The sequence below is a fragment of the Anser brachyrhynchus genome (genome assembly GCF_964034855.1).
Source record: "Anser brachyrhynchus genome assembly, chromosome: 5".
Taxonomy (NCBI): domain Eukaryota; kingdom Metazoa; phylum Chordata; class Aves; order Anseriformes; family Anatidae; genus Anser; species Anser brachyrhynchus.
The window spans coordinates 2,149,970-2,174,710 of NC_137699.1; the positions used below are offsets into that span (position 1 = coordinate 2,149,970).

General features: G+C 37.3%; 1 protein-coding gene across 10 annotated transcripts in view; it reads right to left on the minus strand.

Annotated features, from left to right (window-relative positions):
• The window catches only part of AMPD3 (adenosine monophosphate deaminase 3), a 48,687-nt gene that overhangs the window by 18,202 nt on the left and 5,744 nt on the right, over positions 1 to 24,741 (minus strand). For 9 of the 10 annotated variants that reach the window (XM_080593299.1, XM_080593296.1, XM_080593294.1 and 6 more), the window contains exons 3-14: positions 22,868 to 23,063; positions 22,209 to 22,374; positions 19,909 to 20,128; positions 17,274 to 17,403; positions 9,701 to 9,895; positions 9,351 to 9,482; positions 8,336 to 8,499; positions 6,590 to 6,716; positions 5,592 to 5,755; positions 3,600 to 3,720; positions 1,933 to 2,106; positions 692 to 802 (exon numbers count right to left, since the gene is read on the minus strand). In XM_080593299.1, coding sequence (XP_080449425.1) covers positions 692 to 802; positions 1,933 to 2,106; positions 3,600 to 3,720; positions 5,592 to 5,755; positions 6,590 to 6,716; positions 8,336 to 8,499; positions 9,351 to 9,482; positions 9,701 to 9,895; positions 17,274 to 17,403; positions 19,909 to 20,128; positions 22,209 to 22,374; positions 22,868 to 23,063 — 1,900 coding nt within the window. Of the gene's footprint in view, positions 1 to 691; positions 803 to 1,475; positions 1,705 to 1,932; positions 2,107 to 3,599; positions 3,721 to 5,591; positions 5,756 to 6,589; positions 6,717 to 8,335; positions 8,500 to 9,350; positions 9,483 to 9,700; positions 9,896 to 17,273; positions 17,404 to 19,908; positions 20,129 to 22,208; positions 22,375 to 22,867; positions 23,064 to 24,741 lie in introns of those variants that run through there. The other variant, XM_080593292.1, reaches the window with a different exon arrangement.

Sequence of the window (24,741 nt, forward strand, 5' to 3'; positions counted from 1 at the left end):
TTGTACTAGTGTTCAGTCTTCACTACTGTATCTTTCAAGTGAGAAGTCAAAAAAGAGGCTTAGGTTTCTTTTGTTAAAAGTTTGCACAAGAGGAAGATGAGTAGTTCTGAATATTGGAAGACACAACAAAATATACTTGCAAAGCCCCTTCACATACTTGTTCCTTGAAAGGAGTGTCTGAAAGGGACACAAAAGAGAGGATGTTCTAAAGTAAGTCTTAAAGAGCATGCCATGGATTTATAGAATTTTAAAGCAAGAAGGGGACTTAATGTAATGTGACTGCCTGTCTGAAACAGAACATTTCACGTAATACTCACTACTAGCTAAAAACAAGTCTTGCTTAATGACTGCAGTTTATTACTTATTGCAAGACATGTATAAAATTACTTGCAGAGGGATACTGGATTAAAGTATTTAAGTTTTAGCAGTAGAGGTAGAACTGAGTATAAACAGGTACCTAGTCTCTGCACATTGGGGGAGATTCTAAAACAAAGCTAATGAGGAAAAATACAACTTTAATACTTTTTAAATGTGAGACTCCATAGATATTTTGCAAATATTTCAGTAAAAGAGGATAGGGATGTATTACAAGTACATCACATAAGGACCTGCTATTTAATTTTCAGACTACTTGCTTCTCACTTCCTACTCACCCTAATATTCACAAAAGATGTTTTTCAGCCACAATTACCTTATCTGACAATCCACTCTGTAACACACTGTTTCTTGCTATTTCACACAAGTCACAGGTACTTAGTTTCCACACCTGGGCTGCAATAGCATATTCCTCCATGAGAGCTTCCTATATCACCAAAACATGTTTAGTATCAAATGATAAATAATGTAAATACGATGTAAATGTGGATATGCAGTCATTACTAATTAAGGAATTTATACATGCTGTTTAGATAGCTGTGAAAACTTACAGGTTTAAGACATTAACATCACAATTACTAACAAAGAGGATTGCTTATTTAAAATTTTCCAAGGGTGACTTGTTAAATAATAGGCACTGGGTATTGAGTTATTTTAGCCTAAGAAATTGCAGCCTGTAGTCCAGATCCTCAAAGGCATTTATTAGACAATTTCAAATGAGATTCTGGGGAATAAAAAAATCTTGGAGGATCTAGGCTTAAATCTTTAGTGAATATGCTACATAGACAGACAGGGCAATTTCTCACTTCTAACCTCCCCTACAACAAGAAGGATGTTGGGTCTGACTAGTGCGCTCTCACATCTAAGGATGTCCCACACTGTGTGTAATTCACTGTGTTGCATTACACCCATGCAAAAAGCCCCCACCTCGCTGTCTTTTCTAGCAGAGGCATGTATATCATGGGCAAGAAGCAAGCCTGGGTGAAGCACAGCAGAGCTTGGCTTATCCTCAGAAGACTGACAGTTGAGCAATGTCATTGTAAGGCACAGCGTGACTCAAGTCTGCGCTGATGACAAAATTGGAGCATCGTAACAACCAGTGACCAGGTATTTCTGACCTGCCAGGCCACCCAAGGGCAAAAACCAGTTTCAGTTCACTGAGCAAAGAGCTTATGTGATCTTCAGAAACTCCACATGGTGTTTTAGTAATGTACTTCCCCAGATTTATTAGTAAGGAAACTGGACTTTCCTGGCACTCTAGAGGATTGTTTATGAAGGCTCAAACCTCCCTCCAGCCTCATCCTTCATTCTATACTTCAACAGCCAACACTGGAGAGGCAAGAGTACAAAAGAAACATAATTAGGAAATTACACATTTCCCTCTGAAACCTAATAGTGAGCAGTAGACTGAGAATGAGGAAGAATAATGAATGAAGTGACTGAAAGACATGGAACTTTATATCCTAAGCAATGATATAAAACAGCTTTCAGGTCATTCTGGGCCTATGAGGTACACTGTTCCCAAATTCGAAGACAAGTGATTTTTGCAATTCTTACCTTTGTATAATGAAACTGCATAGGATCATCTGTAGAGAGAGAGACATGAAGTCCCTTATGTAGAAATTCCCGTAGTGGATTTTTTGAGTACTCTAGGAATAGGCTGTTGTTACTAAGTGGAGACATTGCAATGGGTATTTGTGCAAGATAATAAAGATACTGGAGGACAGGACTCTACAAAAACAAACAAACAAACAAAAACAGTCAGCATTGAGTGGTACTATGGGACAGTGGGGAAAAAAAAAAAAGTGTATCTCCATTAGGGAAAATGGAAACAATATTACAGTGGGAGGATGAAGATCAAAAAATTTATGTTGACACTGAACTCTGACTTTTTTAGAAAATATTTAAGAGTCTGAATTGTAAATTGTTACTGATCTTTATAAAAATAATTTATGTTCCTCAAAACAAGACTGCAGCCTTGTCTTTAAAAATAAAGTGACTTTAACTTTACTGTAGATTAGAAAGCGTATATGACTATTAAGGGTGCTGCATTTGATACTAACAACGTACCTGCCCCACAAGCTTGAAGTCACAAATAACATCACATGTATCAAAGCTGCTAAGCCATTCGTTATTTTCAAAACTGCAGTCCAATTTGAGGACCAAAAATAGTTGTGATTTATTAGACATTACGTGTTGCTATGCATGTAATATAAATAATCTGTAGTCACCTCATCTTTATTTATTACTGTTTTTGGCTCAAGCAACCAGTGAATCTAACAAGCACCTTCATTATTATTATCTGTCTGTTCTGCCAGGTTATCCCACCAAGCTGAGCAGGAGAGTGAAGAGGAGAATACTCTGGGTCATGTGCAGCCTTAGTACTACTATGTCTGGGTCTAATTTTAGGAATCAGTGGTTCAGAGGATAACGTCAGACATGGTTTTAGACAAAACTATTCTTTATTCTTGGACACATTGTAAAATACAGAGAGAATTTTCTAACACTAACCCGAAAATTCAATTTATGAGAAAATTTTCAGAAGAATTACAACACTCATGTTTCAAGTCTGCCACCCACTGACAAATTATTTTAATTACAAAACAGTGGCCTGGGGATGAGGAGTTGTACAATGGTTATTTACTGATATGCCAGAAATAATGTCTGTCCTAGCCACGACAGTCAAGCTGTATATACAGTATTGCCGTGTTATACAGTTATGTTAAATTTCATGATCAAATGATCCCAGTTACTCTAGATATAAATAATCAAAACCTTTTGAATGAATGCTGAAGCACAGGGATTTTAGTCACCTTTGTCCCTGTGCAGAAAAAAACTAGAGCTTTCCTTAAATAATTCTAAGATCTAAAACAAGGAGTAGTAACAAGCTAAAGTAGTTTTTTTCCACTACAACTAAAGTTCTGCTTACAGTAACCAAAAGCAGGCATCACCAAGCCCTTGACATATAAGAACAGTTGATTTTTCCTATAAAGACAGAGCTTTAAAATATTCACGTGGTAAAATATCTGTTTTTGTAGCTTAAATAAGAAATAGGAAGCTCTGCTAAGCTTATGCTTTTATGATCAAAGTGAAGAGTAACTTGTGCCATGCTAAGAATATTAATTTGGGACTGTCCAGATAAGTTAACTTGGTGACTGCTATTTGAACCAGTGACTGATGTCTAAGCAGATAGTGATTAGTTTAGATGAGCAAGCAAGCAATACCTTCTTCAAGAGCAATCCATGAGAAATGTTGTCTGCTGTCAGAAAGGCTGATACAAGATGCGTGATAGACCCAGCTTCTCCACAGTGAGGTCGAAACAGAAAAGTACACATGCCTCTTTCCCTGAGGAGATTAAAACCAAGTTCCACTAGCAAGAAATGCATTATTATCTATCTGTTATGTATATAATTATCATTAATATGGTATTTAAAATAAAAATATATGCATTTTCATACAGTTTGGCATGACATCCCATCAGGCCTACATATCGGCCTATTGAGCTGCTGTCAAATAGGGCAGGTCCCTCTACCCAAGTCTCTTCCACGACCTGATGTATTTGTGTGTTCCTTCTTCTTTCCTTCCCCAGTTACAACTCATTTAGCAATTGCTTACCTACTGGGTGAACAGTTGATCAGGGAATTTTAGTTATTATGCTAGACTTCACACTATAATTTCTAGAACTATTTTATTTGTATCATCAATATATAAAAATGATGCTCTGTTTTAAGTTATAATGGACCCTGTCTATACAGTGCAGACGCATACTCCAAGTCTTTGGGGGTGTTCAAAACAGAATTTCAACTAGGACTGCTGGAGAATATAGCAATTTGAGGATATATGGTCAGTAATGCTTCTCCTGAAAAAGGATCTGAGGATGTAATCTAACTTTGCTGATGTAGTTCATATTATAGAAAGTGTAAAACAGTCTTGCAATGGACTGGCTGCGATGTCTCAAACACTTACTGTGTTCAGTGGTGTGAACAGTTTTACTGACTTGTTGATGAGTTGTTTCATTGTCTCACCTAGCTATAAAGATGATTTTATGATTACCTAGGGAGATTTTCAAACGGTAACTGAAATGATCTTGAGGTTAAAAAGAAATGTGTAAGTTCTGACAGAATCTCTGTTTTTGAAAAGACAAAAAGTGTACACTACAGAGAATGCAGAGAAAGACAGGAGGAAGGGATGACTTTAGTTTTAGTTCTGTAATGAACAAGACAACTCAGCAGGTATCTAACAACTAGATCTGTCTAAGTACAAAGCAATCTAAGGTGGATGTTTTTATTATGAGATTTGATTATATAGGCTGGTAGAGAAAGAAATGCTTAAGGTAGCAGTGGGAGAGGGGAAGAGGAGAGGACAAATAACATTTTGATTGTAAACTCGAATAAGACTTGTTAAAATGACAATTTATGTACCTCCTATAAGAAAATTCCCCAACATTTTATAAATAATGAACCAAATCCTTGCAGGGCAGGTGATGATACTGCAATGTCAACGGATGACCTCTCTGTGCCTCAATTTGAGTCAGTTGTGCAGATCACTTGGCAAATCAGCTATAAATTCAGGAACATAACCTCAAGTTGAATTTCAGGCTTAACTGAGGCAATGCCAAAATTTGCTTTCACAGTCATGATTTCTTATTCAGAATCATACATCCCTGCATTATTTGCCTAGGCATTGGTATCAAAAGTGATAAAACTGAATGAATCAGAAAGGACATTTAAGTTAATTAGCTAGATGTGTGGTTTATATTTATGGCTTCCTTTGTCTGTCTTCGGTAACAGCAGCAGCCCTTAAACTAGCATTTCACAACTTTGTATCTCTGAAATCACCACGAGATAACAAGCTACCAACAAGTATGTTAGATTTGGAAATCCACTGTGAATCTGAACAAAGACCAACAAGTCAATTTTGTGGGGTTTCTTTTCTTTCTTTTTTTGTTTTAAATATATTCAGATTTAAGGAATTTATACACAAATGTCAAATGAAGATACTAATCTGATGCCTTTACAATTTCTGAGTATTTCATTTAAGTCTATAGTTAACATTTTCAGAATAAATCATGTACCCCTCTTGGACTCTTTGAAATAGTTTGAGATAACCTTTGCTTCCATAGATGTATGATTTAGACACAGACTTGAGTCAAGACCAAGATTACTAACTGTTTTTTTCTTTCTGGAAACTCATAACAGGGCAAAATGACTACTTACTTCCTAAGGTTGTTTAGCAACATGATGTTGACATACATGTAATACAAATAATAACTATATGGGGGATTCTTCTCACTGGTCCATAGGTCAGGGTTAAGGCTTTTGTCAGAAAACATATGGCCACTATGTTTGGATTCATCATCAACACTGTCAAAGCCAGTCACCTGTGGGAGATGAGATTCACAGGAATTAGTGCTTTCAAGAAGCAAACTTTGATGTTACTTCTGTTTCAGGACTTGTTTGCACAAAGCATCTAGTTGCTCTCCTTATACTAGCAGTCCTGCTGTTCTGCCCTTCTACCATACCATGCAGACAACAGGAATAGCATGTTTTCTTTGAAATGTTACCCAAACAGCAACTCTCATTCCAGAAACTAGTTCTACTATGAAGCAGGGTTTGCAGAAGCACAAATAAAGAACAAGCATGAACATGACACATTCCTCCTGTTATGCAGGAACATGAGTCCTGCCATTGATGCATCAGTGTTCAGAAGTGTGCGATCTTAACAAGGCACAACAGTATGGGGTGAGGGGAAAAGAAAAAGAAGTCTCTTAGATACAGATTATAACCCTTTGAACTCATCTGCTTTGTTATTTGAACAGCAGCTGTAGGCCAGAAGCTCTCAGGAAACCTTGAGTTCTGATTTGAGGTATGTTCACAAATGTCTCTCTTAATGAGGTCAACCAGATCTTTCCTGAGCCCCATCAGGACCTACACGTTGTTTCCCTTCAGTCGCCTCCTTTTTGGAGGTCAGTCTCAGAGGCAAGCTCCTTCACATACCAGATTAGTAGGTTCCCTCTCCGCAAGAGCATGTGAACATTTTTTGGTCCTTCATTATAGAGAGGACTACTGGCAGTACAAATAAATAGCTGTTGAGCTGTTTTAAAACAGTAATAAGTATTCTACATAGGAGAAAGGTTCTTTTAGTGTCTGGCAACAGCTGTGTTGAATAGGAGAGGCTCCATTTCATGTAAGACAGAAAATCTGAGCATACTTACATATTTGAGGAAAAGGTGCAATTCTTTGTGGTCTTTGGGATTGATTGTTGCTTCAAACAAAGGTACAAAAATGTTCTCTAACATCTTCCCAAAACTAGGCAGAATATTTTTTGACCTAAATATATCACTGAAGGGGAAAAAATACACACAGTTGTGACTATTCTTTAATCATCTTATGTTTTTCATCAGTTTTCACATTTCCTTTCATTTCTGTTTATATTCTAAGGCTTCAGTTTTCCCAGGATTGAGAAATCCAAAGTTTAATGTCAAGGCAGGGATTGTTTCTGTGCTTTGTTTCCTGCACTGCCTGGCATTCTGCTTCATCCAGACTCTGCAGAAGTTCCTGAGTGCTCCAAAAATAGTGCAAGTAAGCAGTGGTAGATGTAGTCTCAAGAACAATGACCCCTTTCCTTTACAGCAATCCAAGTACTAAAAAGGGAGATAAGGAACCACCCCTCACGAGAGTCTGTTCTCTAGTTTTAACTACTCTAAATGAAAGTAAAATGTTATGGTTTAGTGAGGCTTTCACAAAAGAGAGGCAGTACTTCAGTGAGTCATTAAATGCATGACTTAATGGAAGCACTGGTGAGGGGTCTGGAGAACAAGTCTTACGAGGAGCGGCTGGGGGAGCTGGGGTTGTTCAGCCTGGAGAAGAGGAGGCTCAGGGGCAACCTTATCGCTCTCTATAGGTAACTTAAAGGAGGCTGTAGAGAGGTAGGGGTTGGTCTGTTCTCCCACGTGCCTGGTGACAGGTCGAGGGGGAATGGGCTAAAGTTGTGCCAGGGGAGGTTTAGGTTGGATATTAGGAAGAACTTCTTCACTGAAAGGGTTATTAGGCATTGGAATGGGCTGCCCAGGGACGTGGTTGAGTCACCATGCCTGGAGGTCTTTAAGAGACATTTAGATGTAGAGCTTAGTGATATGGTTTAGTAGAGGACTTGTTAGTGTTAGGTCAGAGGTTGGACTAGGTGATCTTGGAGGTATCTTCCAACCTAGATGATTCTGTGATTCTGTGAAAAGAGAGGAACTTTCTCCTTAGTGAGAAATACACTCTGGGAGATACATGCGACTATAACAGCTCTTTCTCTACTCATATTTGAACTATGCAATTTCAAAACACAAAGCTCAGCCATTTAAGGCTGGCAAAATCATCACGGGAGACTGTACTAGTTACAATACACAGTAGTAGAAACACAAAACATTTAATAATGGACTTAAAAGTCCCAAAGGATGCTTAAAAACTTAGCAGTACTAATACTGATTTAAGCTTGCAACTTAATATAACATGCGGGTCATAACAATGCGGGTTGCATTTCTAAGTTCACTGTCATGTAGTCACTGGTCTTAAGGAAGTTTGATGATAATGGTCTTGCAGAGCAATTTCTGCTCCCTTACGGAATTCAGGAGTTGATTTATTTTCATTACTGAATTGCATTTTACATTGTCTTTGAATGCAACTTAATTTCATCCAGTTGTGATTTTTGTTTTTAGTATCTTCAGGCTTTAAAGTATTTCACAGTTGTTTTGAATGGCTTCATACAAGTACATTTAAACCACATCTCCTCCTCCACCCCCAGACTGTCATGAGATTTGCAGCAATGGTCAAGAATAAGTTTCCCAGGCTGTTGCTTATAAATAGAACTACAGAACAGCTCATAAGCCATTAAAAAAAAAATCAGAAATTAAAATAAATTCATTAGGATGATTTCAAACTCTTAGGATTACCAAGAACTCACGATTACTTACTAGATTCTGGGAACCTGAATTATCCAGCGCATATTTGGGGAATAAACTTTATTTTTAATGAACCATTTTGCCAAGTTCAGCCATTCATCAGGAGACCGTCCATAAATGGATAATCGGGGTTCTGTATACTGGTATTTACTTTCTTCTAGTTCACGGGCTACTTCCTATTGAACAATAAATATATTTGCTTTAGTATGGACACTGAATATCATTAACAGCTAGTAGTATATTCACCACTGTATTTTCCTCAGACCAGGTATAGCTTTGTACTGTTACTCCTTAAAGGGAATTGCTAGTCTGTTAATTCATTGTTTTTTTGATTTTAGGTATTTAAATGTTCTACCAGAATGCCATTTGAGTATAACTAATTGTAACACCTAGATTTAGAGGACAAAATTTTTGTGCAACTATTCCAAATATTTTTGCAAGACATATGTTCAAAACTGGTAAATCAGAACAATAATACTTTATACCATCATAAATGACTGCATAAAATAAGCAGAGCATTAATGAATCTGACCTAGAACTCATGGTACTAAGTAATTTTAAGACTATTAATTTTAGACAAGTACTTATGTATATCTAAAAATCGTTGATATCTAGTTCATGAATACAACTAATTCTTTTGTTGTAAGAAGCAAACCTGAAGCCTGTGCATGTGTGTGCAGATACAGATTTCTGTAGAGGTGCTTTCTTAGGTCTTCCCTTCCCTAGCAACTAGCACCAGCCAACTACATCCTAACAAAATATTAAGCCAGTGATTTGAGTCTTGGCAGCTCCCCATTAGTTTGAAACTGCACACAACTCTGCTTTGAACTTACACACAGTTTAGAGCTCAAACAATTGTTTAGGAAGCAGCAGTGGCTGACTTAGCAGAGGCCTTTCTGATAAATTGGTAGAGCAAGCTTAATACTTGAGAATCACTTAACCACACTGCTAACTCTAGATACAGTTACCACAAATCTTTTCCTAACCCTTACTTCTCTACAGCTGGAAAAGCATAAAAATTATTTACCTTGACCATGCGAGCAAAATATTCACCACCAATGTAGTTCTCAGTTTTCAAATACAAGTCCCTCAGCTCACTGGCACCAACTGGATTGTACTTAGAATTGAATTTGTCAAATCGATGAAATGTTTGACGACCCTGTAGAAGGAAAAAAAATAATCTTGGTTTTAAGTACACAATATAAATAAAATTGCCTAGAAATAAAATGCACAAAGAAGAAAAGAGCTATGCTTAGTTCAGACATGAAGTAATGCATGAGTTTAAATTCTGATTTAATGTTATCATGAAAAAAATGTAGAAAACAGAATTTCACACTTAGAAAACATAGTTTTTTCTTATTTTGGTATCTTACTTACTGCATGGACATCTAAAGAGTCTACAGTGAGGTCATAAGGGTCCATGTGAAGGCTTTCAAAGACTTGCTTTAAGGTCATCTTCTTGCCTTTTTTCTCTGCAACAATCCTGTCTGGCTCTGTTTGATATGTATGCTTAATAAACCTCAGTAAGTGTTTCTGGTTCATGCAAGCAGCAGCATGGATATGAGTATCAACCTGAAATCAAAATAAGGTCATTCATGCTTGTTATATTTATATATAAACTTACTTTGTTAATTGATGTATGTCAGTGACAACAATGACTAAAGCCTTCTAAAATATTCCTTAAGCAATGAATGGATTTGTGCCTCAGCAAGTCAAAATGTTTCAGAACCCTGACAGTTTGGTTTGGGGAGGATTATTCAATCATCAGAGCTATCAATAAAATAAAGTAGCTGTCAGTTAATAGTTCCCTTTTTATATAAGAAATTTTTCAACAAGATACATTACAAATGCCAATCACAGAATTGGGATTCAGAGAAAAATTTGAGACTTCCTTAAAGGATGCTCTGATCCCTTAGTATCCTTCAACATATTTCATCCATGAATCAATGAAGTTGTTCTAGGTACAAACCGTAGTTTATAACCATCCTCTCTGACTGAAAGGACCTGGAATTCTCAGCCACTTCCAAAAGCATAAGTCATTTTTGGTTTTCGACCACATGAATCATTTCAGGTCTCATGCACGTGAGAGATTTTTGTCACCTTTTTCAAGTTTAATCATAATACAGCAACTCATAATACTGACAGGCCTTTCAGTTTCTTCAGAACTGTTCACACACTGAGGGAGGTGCAAGCTTCACAGAAGGACTGAGAGCACTCCATTTTTTTTCTGGAGTGCCTATTTAAAAAAAAAAAATGACAAGAACAAAACAGCTTCCACTGATATTCTTCTCTTTTGCCTAGAAGTTTGCACTGCTATTTGAGCAGCCTGTATTAGATAGATCACAATCCAAAGAAACAACTGGTGAGGTCTGGGAGTTTGTTGGTTTAAGTTTTCCATTTTAAGTATGTGTAATTTCTGCCTCCAGCAGGTATATGCAATGAATAACACAGTCCACTTGCAGTCAAGGGTTCAGTATTTTTAACTACACAGATAAAGAACAGAAGAAATAAAACCAGGTATATTCCCCAACTTCTGCTTATATGAAAAGGCAGGTAATGCTGATAACTTCATGAGGACTAAGTACCTGAAAGGAAGGAATAGGCCTTAGCAGGGATAATGAGGAATTTAACAGCACAGAAGTATCTTGTGTGTGTGGAGCAGCACCTATGGGTACATTTTCTGTGAAATTCCTTGAGTAATCCATCCTGACTGAAAAACAGAATAGCCTGATGCATGTCCTAGCCAAAATAATGAAATGCCTCTAGCAACAAATTACTATCAATTTAAAAGCAAAACCAACAAAACACACACACACACACAAAAAAAAAAAACACTGTCCTGATTATATTTCACAGTTGACAAAGATAAGCGCAAAAGCCCTGGGAACTGTTTGACAGACTCTGAAACTGCTCTCCAGTCCAGAGTGCCAGATCCTAGCAGAAGCAGTTTTAGCTCAGTAGTGCTACAGGCTGCCTGCTAAGCTTCACGTTAGCCTTCAGCCCAGGAACTAGCTGGATACGGAGGGCTGCAAGAGCAAGGATGTGTGGTAGAAACAGTCCCAGCTTTCACTATTTCTAACACTTGCCTTGTGCACCAGCTACAATTTCACATAACACTTCACGGTAAAATGTTACTTACTATGATTCCAAACCATCTCCTACCATATATATAGGACAGAGGAACTATGAGGTGTTTTTTTAGACTTATCACCTGAACCATCCTGTCCCTGTTATATATTATCTTGAAACATGTATTACAAACTGACTATATGTTGCTTCCTACTCCTGCAGAACCCTTCTGTAAGCTGGTCTTTTAAGACCTGTCAGTTCAAATATGCTAGACACTACAGCTGAATGAAGAGAAGCAAGAACCAGTCCTGTCTGGACGCAACAGGAGGTACAGTACTAATGCACAGGAAGCACTACTGTGTGTAAAATAGTAAAACCAGCTCTGCTTAACATATTATTATGTTCCCCGGAGTACCTGTATAGACATTTGAACCCAAGTGCATTTTATAAATGCTTACTTAAGTTAGGAATTGTCTTCTGTTTTAGAAAAACATTGTTTACTACAACCTGGTCCTGTACCAATGAAATCCTATGTACTAGCAGGTTTGGTTACCTTACCTGGGAGAACTAAATAACAGTTAATAGATACATAAGCTCTAAACATGCATGAGAAAGCAATATATAAGCATACAATACCAGTTACAGGGAACCTCAACAAGTATAGTTAATTTAGTTTCAGAATGTGGTAGTTTTCAGTGGTGGCTCAGCTACTGAAATTACTGTCCCTTCAAAACTTCCTCTTCCTTTAAATCAACATGACTCAGCTACTGTTATAAGGGAAAGCAAGGAGACATTTTGTTTATTTTGTTTGCTTGTATGCAAGGATCAGATGACAGAATAGTAACTGCCTTTCTTTTAAAGTCCTGCTTCTCTTTGAGAAATGCTTTTCTCAAGTGTGCCTCTGCAATTTGGCAAGTTCCTGTCAAATTCTCACCAGTCCCCATAACCATAACACACACAGCTCTATAGCTAAGCTAACCACATCCGGCTTATTCCCTGAGAACCAAGACCTGCCTTCTTTTCTTTCTCTTCCTCCCTCTCTCGAAATATAGTTATTGCCCGAGAGTGAGACTTTCTACCAGAGAATGCTTTTATCAGAGAAGATGCAGTACTTTGGCTACTTTAACTATCCAGTACATTATAACATTTACATAACCAGCAACTTTATACCAACAAAAATTTAACAGAGTAACACACAGCTTTTTCTTCATTCTGCATTTTAGGAGCTACTTCATTTTTTGGAAAGGTTTTAATGACTTGAGCTTTGACCTAGCCTAGCACATAATACATTAGTCTGCATGCTCTTGTGCATTTTCACAATTAAGGGTGCAATCCCATCCAAATGAAGCAGCATAGAATCTTTAGACATAGCTTATATGGTCTGCTCTGGTTAGAGATTTTTTTAAACTTGTATTTAAAACATTATCATGTTAGGGAATTGTTGCCAAACTCATTGTTACTTACTATGAAAGGCAACTACTAAAAAAAAGTGGAACCTATTCACTTTAAATAAGAGTGACAAATAGCCCCTTTGCCTCCTCCCTCACCCTAAAGAAAGACAAAACCGGTCCCATTCTTAAGCTGGTACTATCCTGTTCTTCATACATAAACTAAGCAAAGTCTTTTCTGGGACATGAATAACAATCCCCTACCACAAGGTTCATTTGCTTCTACTTGCATGCATTCTACCTGCATGTCCAGATTTATTACGCTGCCACTCCATCCCAATTTTCCCTTAGTGAAAAAATAAAAAACACTCGGCTGCACACCCTTCGCCAAGCTCTCTGTAGTTCTTTTTCTCATCTCCCCCCAAGAGGAAGCATTTTATGCAAGGTCACATTAACCTTCAATGAAAAGAAGGAACAAAATGACTGCCAGAAGCCTATCTTGGAACACATGTGCCTTGTGTGAACTTTTTTTTTTTTAAACCAAATAAAGATAATGGTTAACCCAAAGCTTTCCTTACTTCTTTTAACTCCATCATCCCATTCAAGCAGTGGCAGACATCAGTTTTCTTTCAGTAATGGATGGTCGAATTCCCTTCCCTCAGCAATTCTCCAAGTAATGGAGCCAGCCTGTCTTCCTCTGCACCTTCTCATTTCAGACCAGCCCTTTCCTTGTTGACCTGAGCACCCAAGCCATTCTGTCCGCAGACTTTGCGAATGAAACACTTGTACTTCCCAATCAAGACAGTTACATCTGTGTACAGCTCACAGTGTGGAGTTCCCTTTGCCCCCCAACCACGCCTTGGAGGCCCCCCTTCCCTAAGCCGCTCTGCCTCCCTCCTCTTCCTGCATTGCTTCCCTTTGCTCCCACTCTCTCAAATATCCACAAATCATCAAGTCACATCAATTTCATGGATAGATTTCAGTGCATAGATTAATAACACCACAACTGCAAACTACCTGGTGTTCTGCATATGTGCACTTCAACTTGTGCATGCTTCTGCCCTAATAACTACGGGCTTCGTGGACTTCCCAGGGATTCCCCTGCAGCCTCAACACCCGATTGACAGTTCCACGTTGCACTGACAGATTCCCTGCTCACCAATATATTTACACTGCTTTTCAAAGAGGAAGCATTAGCTTTTCAAAGAGGAAGCAACAACCTTTTTCATTAAGCTTAATTCTTTACTTGTAGATCTATAATAGACAATGAAAGGCAGAAGACACAAAATTTTCTGCTCTAGGGCAATGTGTCATACCCTCAGGTCTGGTTGACTGACACACTGAAATAATGGCTGAAAAGAGAAAGCATATGGAAGGAGAACTAGGCCATCCATTTTTCATCTTTAGAAGACTATATCAAAGCTATCTGCAGTGAATGCAGTGAAGGACACCTATCAATGCAGTACATAGATACACTTCATAAAGGCAGCAAATAAATGTTAGGTAATCAAATATTTTGCCTTTACCTTTAAAAAAAAGAAAAGGAAACAACCTCCCCCCCTAAAAAGAACAATACAGACAAACCAAAGTTCCTATTAAGAGAAACCGCTCCTATACCAAAAAAGCACAGTAAATGCCTCCTGCAATTAGCAACATTTTAATAAAGTAAAAGAATATTCAACATCCTTCCTTTACATTGAAGGCGTATTTCAGCTGAAAGGCTGAACCACTGACCCTCAAATATCTGAGGCTGTTGGACAAATGGTCTGTTTGAAGCCCAGCTCAAAAACCTCGCATCCTTGTTTATGAAAACAAGATACCCTAGTACACAAAGGCTAGAACTCAGTTGTGTGCTGTGGAGCTAAACTTACTACTTTATTTCATTCCTAATGCAGTCAAACAGGAGTTATGTAGCAGTCACTGTGACTGCACTTTGCTATGCATTGGCTGGAGAACGTGGGAGAGCCTTTCTAATGGCAGACTCAAAAGTCTTGTCTAAAGTTAGCCTTCTCCTAAACAGACAGTTGTCCACCTCCTGTGGTGAGCCAAGTGGAGTCAGTCACACTATCTTACCACCTGTGGACTCTCATCTGTGTAGTGAAACGTTTGTCTCATTATTAAAGGGTAATTTTCCAATTCCAGCTTGATCAGTGCAAAACATCTCCCTGTTTGCATTCTGGTCAAGTCCAATACCTCAAATATACACATACACTTCCCTTACTTAATGGAAATCTTATCTTGGGATTTATTATATTGATAAGCTCTCCGGATAATTCCCACTAAACCAGGAAAAGAAAAGGGCAGGGTCAGAGAGAAGGGAAAAGAACAATAAACTCCGATTGTCATGTCAGCAAATAATGCCGATCAGCTTTCTGCTGTACCTTTCTAAATACACTGATTTCTAAATACAGTGATAGACCTTGCTACTATATTAATGATTGCTTTAATTTTGTTATTTTCCATCGGTTACATTAGCAAACAGATTGTACCAGTATTTCCATACTAGTGTGTGACAGATGTAATCAACAACTTAAGTAACAACTCTCTCAGGGGGTGAATCTTATTTCTTGCTTTTCATATGGGCAGTTTGTATTGTTAAGGATTGACTAAAAGAGAGACATCCTGAAAATATAGGCCCTAGTAGTGTCCATTTCCTATTATAAATTTCACTGTTGATACTGTTATTATTAAAGAAGCATTTCTGGTGAGTTATGGATCCAAACGTCACTTAGACTAGCAAGATAAAACGATTATTTGGGGGCTTACAGTAACTCTGTCTACAATGCAGTTTGCTTGCCACAGAGAGTGCTTTATAAAAATATTATCTGTAAGGGTTTAAGCAAGATTAACTCTGTGCTGCAAGATTTTTTTAAGCAATATCTAGTAGTAGGACAAGTCTCTGCCAGAGAAGAGCAAGCTTGTTCCTGCTATCTTGAATTTGAGTGTTGAGTGATGCACATTTTGTGCTTCTGAACAACGTTAATTCATTTGTAGACTGGCTTATTTACTACTAGATAATTAGAAAATAATTACATGCTCGGAGACATTGAACAGTTGCTTTTAAAAGTTGAACTGAGCAAGTAAAGCTTCTCTCTACTCAGACTGATTGCCAAGGGATTTATCTGATCCACACCTGTCCATTGCATCTCTCAGTCACCATATGTTTTATTATTAACACCTCTATCAGCTAGGCAAGTGTTTTATCCGAATGTAGCATGGAGTAAGTATCTTGGCTGGGGTTATGCAAGATAACTGCCAACAAGTTCAGATTCGAATCTTGGCCACTTGAGTGAATTAGCTAACAGATCCTCCCATCCACACTCATAACAGATAAATTCTAATGAATTTCACGTTTTTAATCTAACAGTCCATCTGCTTCTGGCCATGTGAGAGACAGAGATACATTCATCAAACACTTTTGCTTAGCAGATTTTGTGCTTGACAGTTTATTACCGCAACAGTAGCAAACATTCAGCAGCCAGCATGCTGGACACTATAGAGAAAAGCCAAACTGACTTTTTGATGTACTAGCAAACCAAAACATAACAATTGTTGATCTAAATTCCAAAGTTACAAAGTAAGGACTACCTCTTTCAATTGTCTATGAAAAAAATGCAAAATGGACCTGAAATGGTTAAAAACACCACAATGATTACTGCTTTGTGAAGAAATCTCACTTATGAAACTGAAGCATTTTCTCTCCAGTAACATCCTTTAAAACTGAAGAAAGGGAAGCAAACTAAGCAACATAACACTGTTAATTCCATGCTTTTAAAAGAATGCAGCTCCCTTGAGTATGTCGTAGGAAATGAAACAAGTTCCTATGATTCCCCTAACCTGTCTCCTAATTAAATCCCAGTGCATATCAGATGCAGCTAAGAATATAACTCTAATAAGTGTGGGGTTTTTTGTAATGTTGTGCAGGCTTTAACTTTTTTAAACCAGATACTGATGGCAGTATGAAACATGAGTTCAGTTTCCATAGGAGATCTTTTGACATGTATTTATACACACGCAATTTCAATTTGAAGTGATTTTTTTTTACCCAAAATATATACAGCTGTTCATACTGCGGTTTATTATGACTTACCTACATGAAAGCACGCAAATGCAGTTGAGCTATCTTTTAAGCGAATTAACTAAACTCAATTAAGCCTGCACATGGATGCTTTTATTCATAATCCAAGCGAGCTTAATTTGATTGACTGTTTCAGTCCTTTAAAGCAATCTATACACAGTTAAACCCCTTTGATTCTGAAAAGGTAAATAGAGGAGTTTAGCATAATCCCTTTAACACACTTGCATTCAGGTTAATGTTTCTGAGTGTTACCATGTAGAAAAAAAATAGTATTCTGAAAATAACATAATTCAATTGAATAGTATTCCCACACAACTTCATGCATATCATCTACACCTCACACACACAAAAAAAGCAAAACTGTTGGAACTCCTGCTGAAAATAATGTCATGTCTTTAATCCTTCCCACACTTACCTTTCTCACATTATAGAAGTCTCGATGGGGATTGCTCTTTAGTTCTTTAAATTCAGACATTTCATTTAACATCTCATGTAAGCTAAATTTGGATTCTAAAAAGTTAAGCCGACGATGACAGTATGTCTTTCTGTAAAAGAAAACACACACAAAAAATTACCTGTAACTTAGAACTGTTTGTATTTCAAGTTCAGAAAGACCTTCAAAGGTTTCACAGTAAAAACAGATATTTTTAGAAATGAAATAAAGGGCAAATCCATACTTTGTTTCCTAGAGGTTAACACATACATTAGTCAATATCCAGTATTATATTAGACCAAAGTTACTTGTGAAACCACTAATGAAACAGAACTATACATAACCACGCTGTTAGGTGCTTCACATTGTCCAAATATTTTATCGCTCTATCTGTGCCTAAACCAAGTTCTTTTAGTAACGATATGACCAGAGAAAACAAAAAACTTAAAATGAAATGTGATATCAATTGCTACTGTTCTGGAATTGAAAAATCCAATAGAGCAGATCACCTTATATATAACAGAAACAACCTATAATCAAGACTTACTTTACTATGAAAATAAAGACTTTTTCCCCCAATGCTTACTTGCTTTTCAATGTGAGCCAAGATAAGGTCCAATATAAATTCATTTTTATGCCTTAGAAAGGCATCTATTGTGTAGATATATCAGTTTGTTTTTTTTTCCAAAATAGTTTTGTGCGCTCTTCTTAGAAAAGTCATGCTTTTTTGTTCCTGCTTGCCTACTCCTCCAGCTTCGCTTTCATCTTCTGTTATGGTTTTCATTCTCTTTTTAACAAATGATATGTTTGTTCTCTTCACCATCTGTCAATTCTTATCAAATCTACAATATTTTTATGGCACTATTAATGCAATACTCAGCCTTCTTTTTTTTCTGCTTCTTTATTGACAATCTCTCCAAGGAACACAAATCCCGTAACAAATTTAAAGTCTGATTCAAACACAGTCTCGCTGTATCAGATACTGATCAAGACCAGTTTGCCTGCTGCAGGCTATCTTTGTTGGGTTATGCTGTAATTCTAAAGAATGGAAGTCTGAAGAGTAGGGGTAAGATTTCACCAGTTTAAGAAGAGCAAAGGTTAAAGAACAATGGGTTCTTGATGTCCAAGAAGGCCCATGTGTGACAGACATAAATAACAGACAGGAAAGCACTTGTTGCAAACAAGGAGACAACACAGTATGAAAATCTTATGCAACAGGATTACTGAAAAGACTTTTTTCCTCTTGGTTTGTGTATAGTTAACAGGAAGAGTGAATCAGCCTGCAAATGCTTAATCTGAAGAAGCAAAAGGAGCAAAGGATTGCTGCTGCATTCACAAAGCTGCTGAGTTTTCTAACATGTCCTACCAAGGCCCCTCCTTCTTCTGGCTTCCTTTACGTAGACTGTTAACAAATGCTGTAAAAAGAAGGGTCTTCAGTTTGTCAGTTTGGTTTCAAGTTTGTACTCATTGTCCTTTAATCTTCCCAATATCTGGCTCTCTTGGAATATAACACACTGAATGAAACTGGAAATGCATTTACCTAGAGCATACTGTAAAGCAGCATACTCGAGCTAACTTTGATCTGGAGCAGGAACACTGACAATAACGGCAGGAGCACAGGCTTTTGTTCTTGAATAAGTGGTTAGGGAATGGGACAGCTCTGTTCAGGCCAGCTGCTTTGCCGGCATAAGGCAGGCAGATTATGCTGCAGGTGCCATACACAAACTCCAGTAGGAAAAAATGCACCAGGTGTGACTAACTTGTCACATTGTCACCACGACTTGATCTCAAAGTCAGGAGGACTAGGAGTGCAGTGCTGGCAGGCAGGGCATATAGTTTGGAAGAACAGTCCAGGTTCCTGCTTTGTTCCATCCTGGGATGGATTCTTTTCCTTTCCTGGTGTTGAGGCTATAGGACACTGATGTTTCCAATACTCGGCTGGGAAGTAAACTTTAAAAACTAGATACACACATTTTCCCTATTCACTGGGCAAGGACTTTGCAGCGTACCAGTGACAATGCTAGAGTTGTTATATTTCTGGTTTTTGGAGATTTCCTGGGAGCTTGATGGTTCTGGGAAGTGAGACCTATTTTGATTATGCACGTGCAGATCAGTTTTGCAACACCTGAGCAGTTAATTCACATCTGGAACAAACTGGACTGAGTATATTGCTGAGCTGTTATGTATATTGTACATACACAGTTTCTTTTCATGCAGCAAGAGCAGAGCAGACATTAAGGAATTCCAGACAACTGTTCAAAACCTCAAATTCAGCACAGGCCAAAATAAAAAAGGTGAGGTTCAAGTTTCAAGTTTCAGTTCCCATGCCTCAAGAAGTTTAGGTCAGATTTGACTTGAATGGGAACGTTTGACTGATGTCTTGCTTTTCTGTTAACTGCTGCTCATTCTGCCATGGCTGATGCAAAGAAACTAAAAAGAAAAGAACATACAGCTAGATTTCATTTAAGTCTTTTTGTGATGTGTTAATGCTAGAGAAAGGCAAAACAAGCATGGCTGTAGAATGAATATATTGAGGAATTAAATATCATAGAAGTGAGAAATATTAAGGTAACTAGCAGCCTGAAGGGGCAGGGAAGAAAGAAAAAGAAAAACATACGTTGGACCATCTGCAATTAGAGCAAGAACATGGCTCAAGTCAAGAGTGTAGGTCTCCAGGTCAGGATATGGCAAACTCCGAGGCTCATTGAGTTCCATCATTTCTTTGTTATCATAAACAAAGGGAATGCCACCTTTTATCTTGATAACATAATCCAAATTGTCTGGAGCATCATCAAGATTGTAAGGATCTTCATTTTCATCTGGGGGTGAATGGAAGTCTGGAAATAAATTTACATTGTATTTAGAAGTAGTTTATACGAAAGGCCAAACAAGTAGAAAGAGAACTTTCTACTTCTATATTTCACTTTTAGCAGATCTCAATACTTGCATTAAAATTATATTTTTGGTTACTAGAGAAGATCTGTTGTTACAACATAGCTCTATTCTGACAGACTCATATTTAACTGCAGTCACTCAAGTTATTTAAGTGCCTACCTTTGTTCAAATATTTTAGTCTAATTATTAGAGTTCTATGAACCAATGTATAAATAGATTTAATACTATTCTTTATTAATGTATGATGACAAGTTTCAAATTAAGTTTTGAGAAGTATTTAAATTGGGATGGTTGAAAGTACAGTTTATATTTTAGAACAATCTAACAGTTGTAGACTTCATAACCACCTTCACTGCTTTCACCTTCTGACTCACTGTAATAATTTTGGAAGTTTATATTTAAGTATACAGTATGCGGCTGTTCTCATATTGAAACATTAACCAGAAAAGAACAGACTGCCTTACTTCTCCACCTCTGCCCCTCCCATAGTCTAGTGAGGTAAGACTAGTGCACACACAATACAATTGTCTTCTCTTTCTCTCAACAATCACTGAATACGCTTCATTCATGGTAGAGCAGGAAATAATTTAAGACCCTAAGACCCAGTGCTTCTCACTGTGACCAAGGCAGTGGTGGTGGTGTATTTTGTGTGTGTGTGTGTGTGTGTTAATAAAACTCCTTTTTTTTTTTTGTTTAATTGGTTTTGCGTAGAACCAAGAAATGTGGAACCCAGAGGTATTACAACACAACTGTAGTTTTCTCCTTGGCCTTCTGATCATGACTGAAGTACCAGAAGCACAGTTAGGATTTGCTCAGTAGAGTTTTGTCATCCCTTATGAAATTAATTAAATCACAACTATATATTTATGTCAACTGAACTGCATCCTTGCACTCACTCTTATCATTCAGAATCCTTTTACCTCTTCAGTTAAACCAAGACTAAAAAGTAACTATCCACTTTTATCCGCCTAAAGCATCTGAACTTATGCTATAAACTGATATCATATTATAATATTCATAACTATCCATCTCTAACTTGTGCATATTAAGGCAGTGTGATATTTTATTATTAATAAAACATCAGCTTAAAACCGTAACTGTAAAAAAATCATTAACCTAACAATAGCTTGGAAATATCTTCTCAGCAGCTGTTCTAAAGTATCTATCCTGTTGTGAATATCCAGTGTACTGTTCTCTTTGCAGTCTTTCGGTATAACAAATGCTTGAAAATACTTCTCTTCATTGTCTTCCCACTAGTGACCTAGATGCTAATTGATTTAAAATAATATAAAATGTCACTTTACGGCTGAGAATACATTGCCGACAATATGGATTTGTCTACATTGGCAAATCTGAACAGACCAAAGGTTGCTCCACACAGGCTAATCCAACAACTAGCAGTGCAAACAGTTTCATGTATAAGCAAAGCTTTCAAGACACAACCCACTTAGGTGACAAATACGATTTGTGACATATATAGTTGGGAATATGTCCAACCTAATAAGCCTTGTTGAGAGATTGGAGTTTATTTACCCAGGCAGACTGCCCAACAAATGTGACTATCCAGCTTCCAGGCCTGACATGGCAAGCATGCCATGCCTGTGAAATTACTGACTCAGGGCTTGCTAACTGGTATGTCTGTATCATGCTTCAATTTATAACACAGATGAGCTCATAATCCATTTTATTTTAGTATGCCAAGATCAGGAGGAATGACTTTCACTTGAAGCCATATCCATGTATGTTTTTCCAGGAGGAACACAAGTGTACTATGTACCATCCCATTTGCTGGAAAGAAATCAATGACTGTCCAGTACGGTTTTAGCTTTTAACAGTTTCAAACTTTCTGATCAGATACAGGCTTTATAATTTATATCCATCAGTGATTCTCCACCAATTACTAATAGAATAAGTTACAGAGACAAAGACACTCTGAAGAGATTATAACAAAAACCCAACTCACCTTTAGTAGAGTAGTATATGGTTTTAATTCTATATTTTAAAAAGAATAAGGTTATTCACCTGGATGTACTTCATCTTCAACCTTCCATTTTTCATGTTGCATGCTACACAAATACTGGGATGTTGTTCTTGGGAAGCGATGGTAGGCAAGACGTGAATACTTTTCTCGAATGAGAAGAGCTTTCACCAGGCTCTTGGCAGCTTGTTCATAATCATCAACTGTTACCTGAAAGGAAAGACTGGATAAATACTGACAAAAATAAAATGACAATTTTAGTCACAAACTGAAACCATGCCAGTAACAAGGACAGTGGATTTCCAGAAATATAGATCTATGTGACCTGAGCATAAGGATCTTACCTGAGGTCTCAGGAAGCCAGTGACAGGGGCAGAGTCCAAATGCAATGTGCAAAACATAGAAATTCCATGGGTGTGTTTCTCCTACCATATATTACCTGTGTATTCAATGCCTATGCTTTTATCTATTTTATTTACCAATTTATTTTTTATGGGAATAAGTATAAATAAATTGAAATGACATGAATTCAAGTGCTTTACAAATCAGTCTGCTCATAGAACCTTTTACAGTTTGTTGCAGAGAGCCATGATGCAGTATCATTTCACACTTGAAATATATTAGCTGCTTGTAAATGCATTAGCTGCTTGTGGTTTGGAATTTTTTCCTGTAGATACAGGAAAGGAGAAAAATAATTTCTTACCCCTGCACAGTAGTCCCCACTAATTGAAACTCTCTGAAACTCTGGTACGTCGTATGGCACCTGGACTGGCAGAAAACCACTTTGAAGAACTGGTGTTGTAGGAGACAGAACAGGATTGGCAGATGGTGCTTTCCATTCCTGAGATGGAATTTGTAATGATAAAGACTGAGATCGAATCATCTTGAAACTTTTCTTCCTAGGAATTCATGGTATAAAGCATTAAATGAGCCTCAATATAGAACATGAAGTACACTGGAAACAGATTACAGCAAAGAAATCACCCCCTAAAAAATTTCACAAGATGAAATATACCATGAGCAAAATGTTGGTCACAAAATATTTGTGCTTTTAGCTTTTATTCCAATGATATTTCACATGGTATATGCTACATACAATTGCACTTACCCTCCACACAAATACAATATGCAATGATTTATTTACAATCACTCTTAGATACCACTAAAATTATTTTGTATCACTTCTTACAAATTCAGTATCAGTGGATCTCTGGGTAGAAAGAAAACATGATCACTGGGCTTACTTTAGGAGGATTTGATTCTTAGAGACAGTAAGATTAGAATTCAAAGTATCAGAGGAAAGTAAGTGAATGTCACATAAGGTAAGTTGATGTAAGTTATTGTGCTATTATACAAACTTTTCATTCTTCCCAAAACATGCAGGCTTTAAAAACTCATCTAGTTGTCCAACAACACTATGCACCAAAATTTCATATATAGTTATTCATTTAAACTTGTAAGAAGAAGGATGAGCAAATATAGTTATTCCTTAGGTGTTGTTTGATGAGACTTGAGCAAAAGGCTAACATTGGTTATCTGAGTAATAATATCGTATGGCTGTGATATGCAAATTTATTTCTCCCCTCTGGGCAGTAAATGGCTATCCCCCATGGACTTAAAAACTTGGACCCTTTCTCAGCAAAACTGTGATGGATGTGTACCTTAGAAAAAAAACAGCTGAAAAAGCATGCTGTAATTTTCAGTGAAGTAATCATAATATCTTGAGTGAAGTTTTGTAATATCTTTAAAGATTTCATTACTTTTCTCACTCAGTTTAAATGTCTTTTGAATATTCATCTAATAAGGAACCTGTGACGTCACTTTGTTATGTGCTGTGGAAATATTCTCTTCGTTTATTTTATAAACTAGATGCCAACACCTTAGTATGTTAGTAAGAACCACTAACAAAGGAAAAGGAATACTGAAATTCTCTCTGGAAGTTGCGTATTACCTCTGTGGCATTCAGCACGCAGTGGTGGTGTGGATAATATGAATAATACCCTATGACCAAATTTCATCCTCACAACTAATTGGAGCCACCTTTGAAATCAGTATGAAATTCTTGAAAGGCAATGTTGGATCAACTGCAACTGAAAGCAACTTTTACTCATATAACTGTTCTCTAAGTACATTTCAATCCTTTCGGATAAGGGCAAATACTTGTTCTGTTCCCACATGTAAGCAACATATATGTAATATCCCACTTCCCACTGTTAAACTTGTACACAACTTTAGGCACACAAACACACAGTTTGATAGAACATTTTTATGAGGCAGTTTCTCACCTCAGAAGTGAAACTTACTGTTTCAGAAGGAAAGATACCAAATAGTTACATGGATAACATCTAGTTTTCCCTTCTGCACTTATGTTTAAAAACATGCCAACTGGAAAACCCACTTGCGCAAAGCAAAAACAAGAGTCTAAGCCTGCATCATCAGTGTGTCATACCTTAATTTAATTAAACCAACTCTTCTCCCTTAAGTTCCAGAAACACGATGCCATGTGCTGCCCAACTGATGGTCTGGAGCTAACAGGGTACATGTGTTTACCTATCAGTTTCAAAGGCTTTCTTGTTT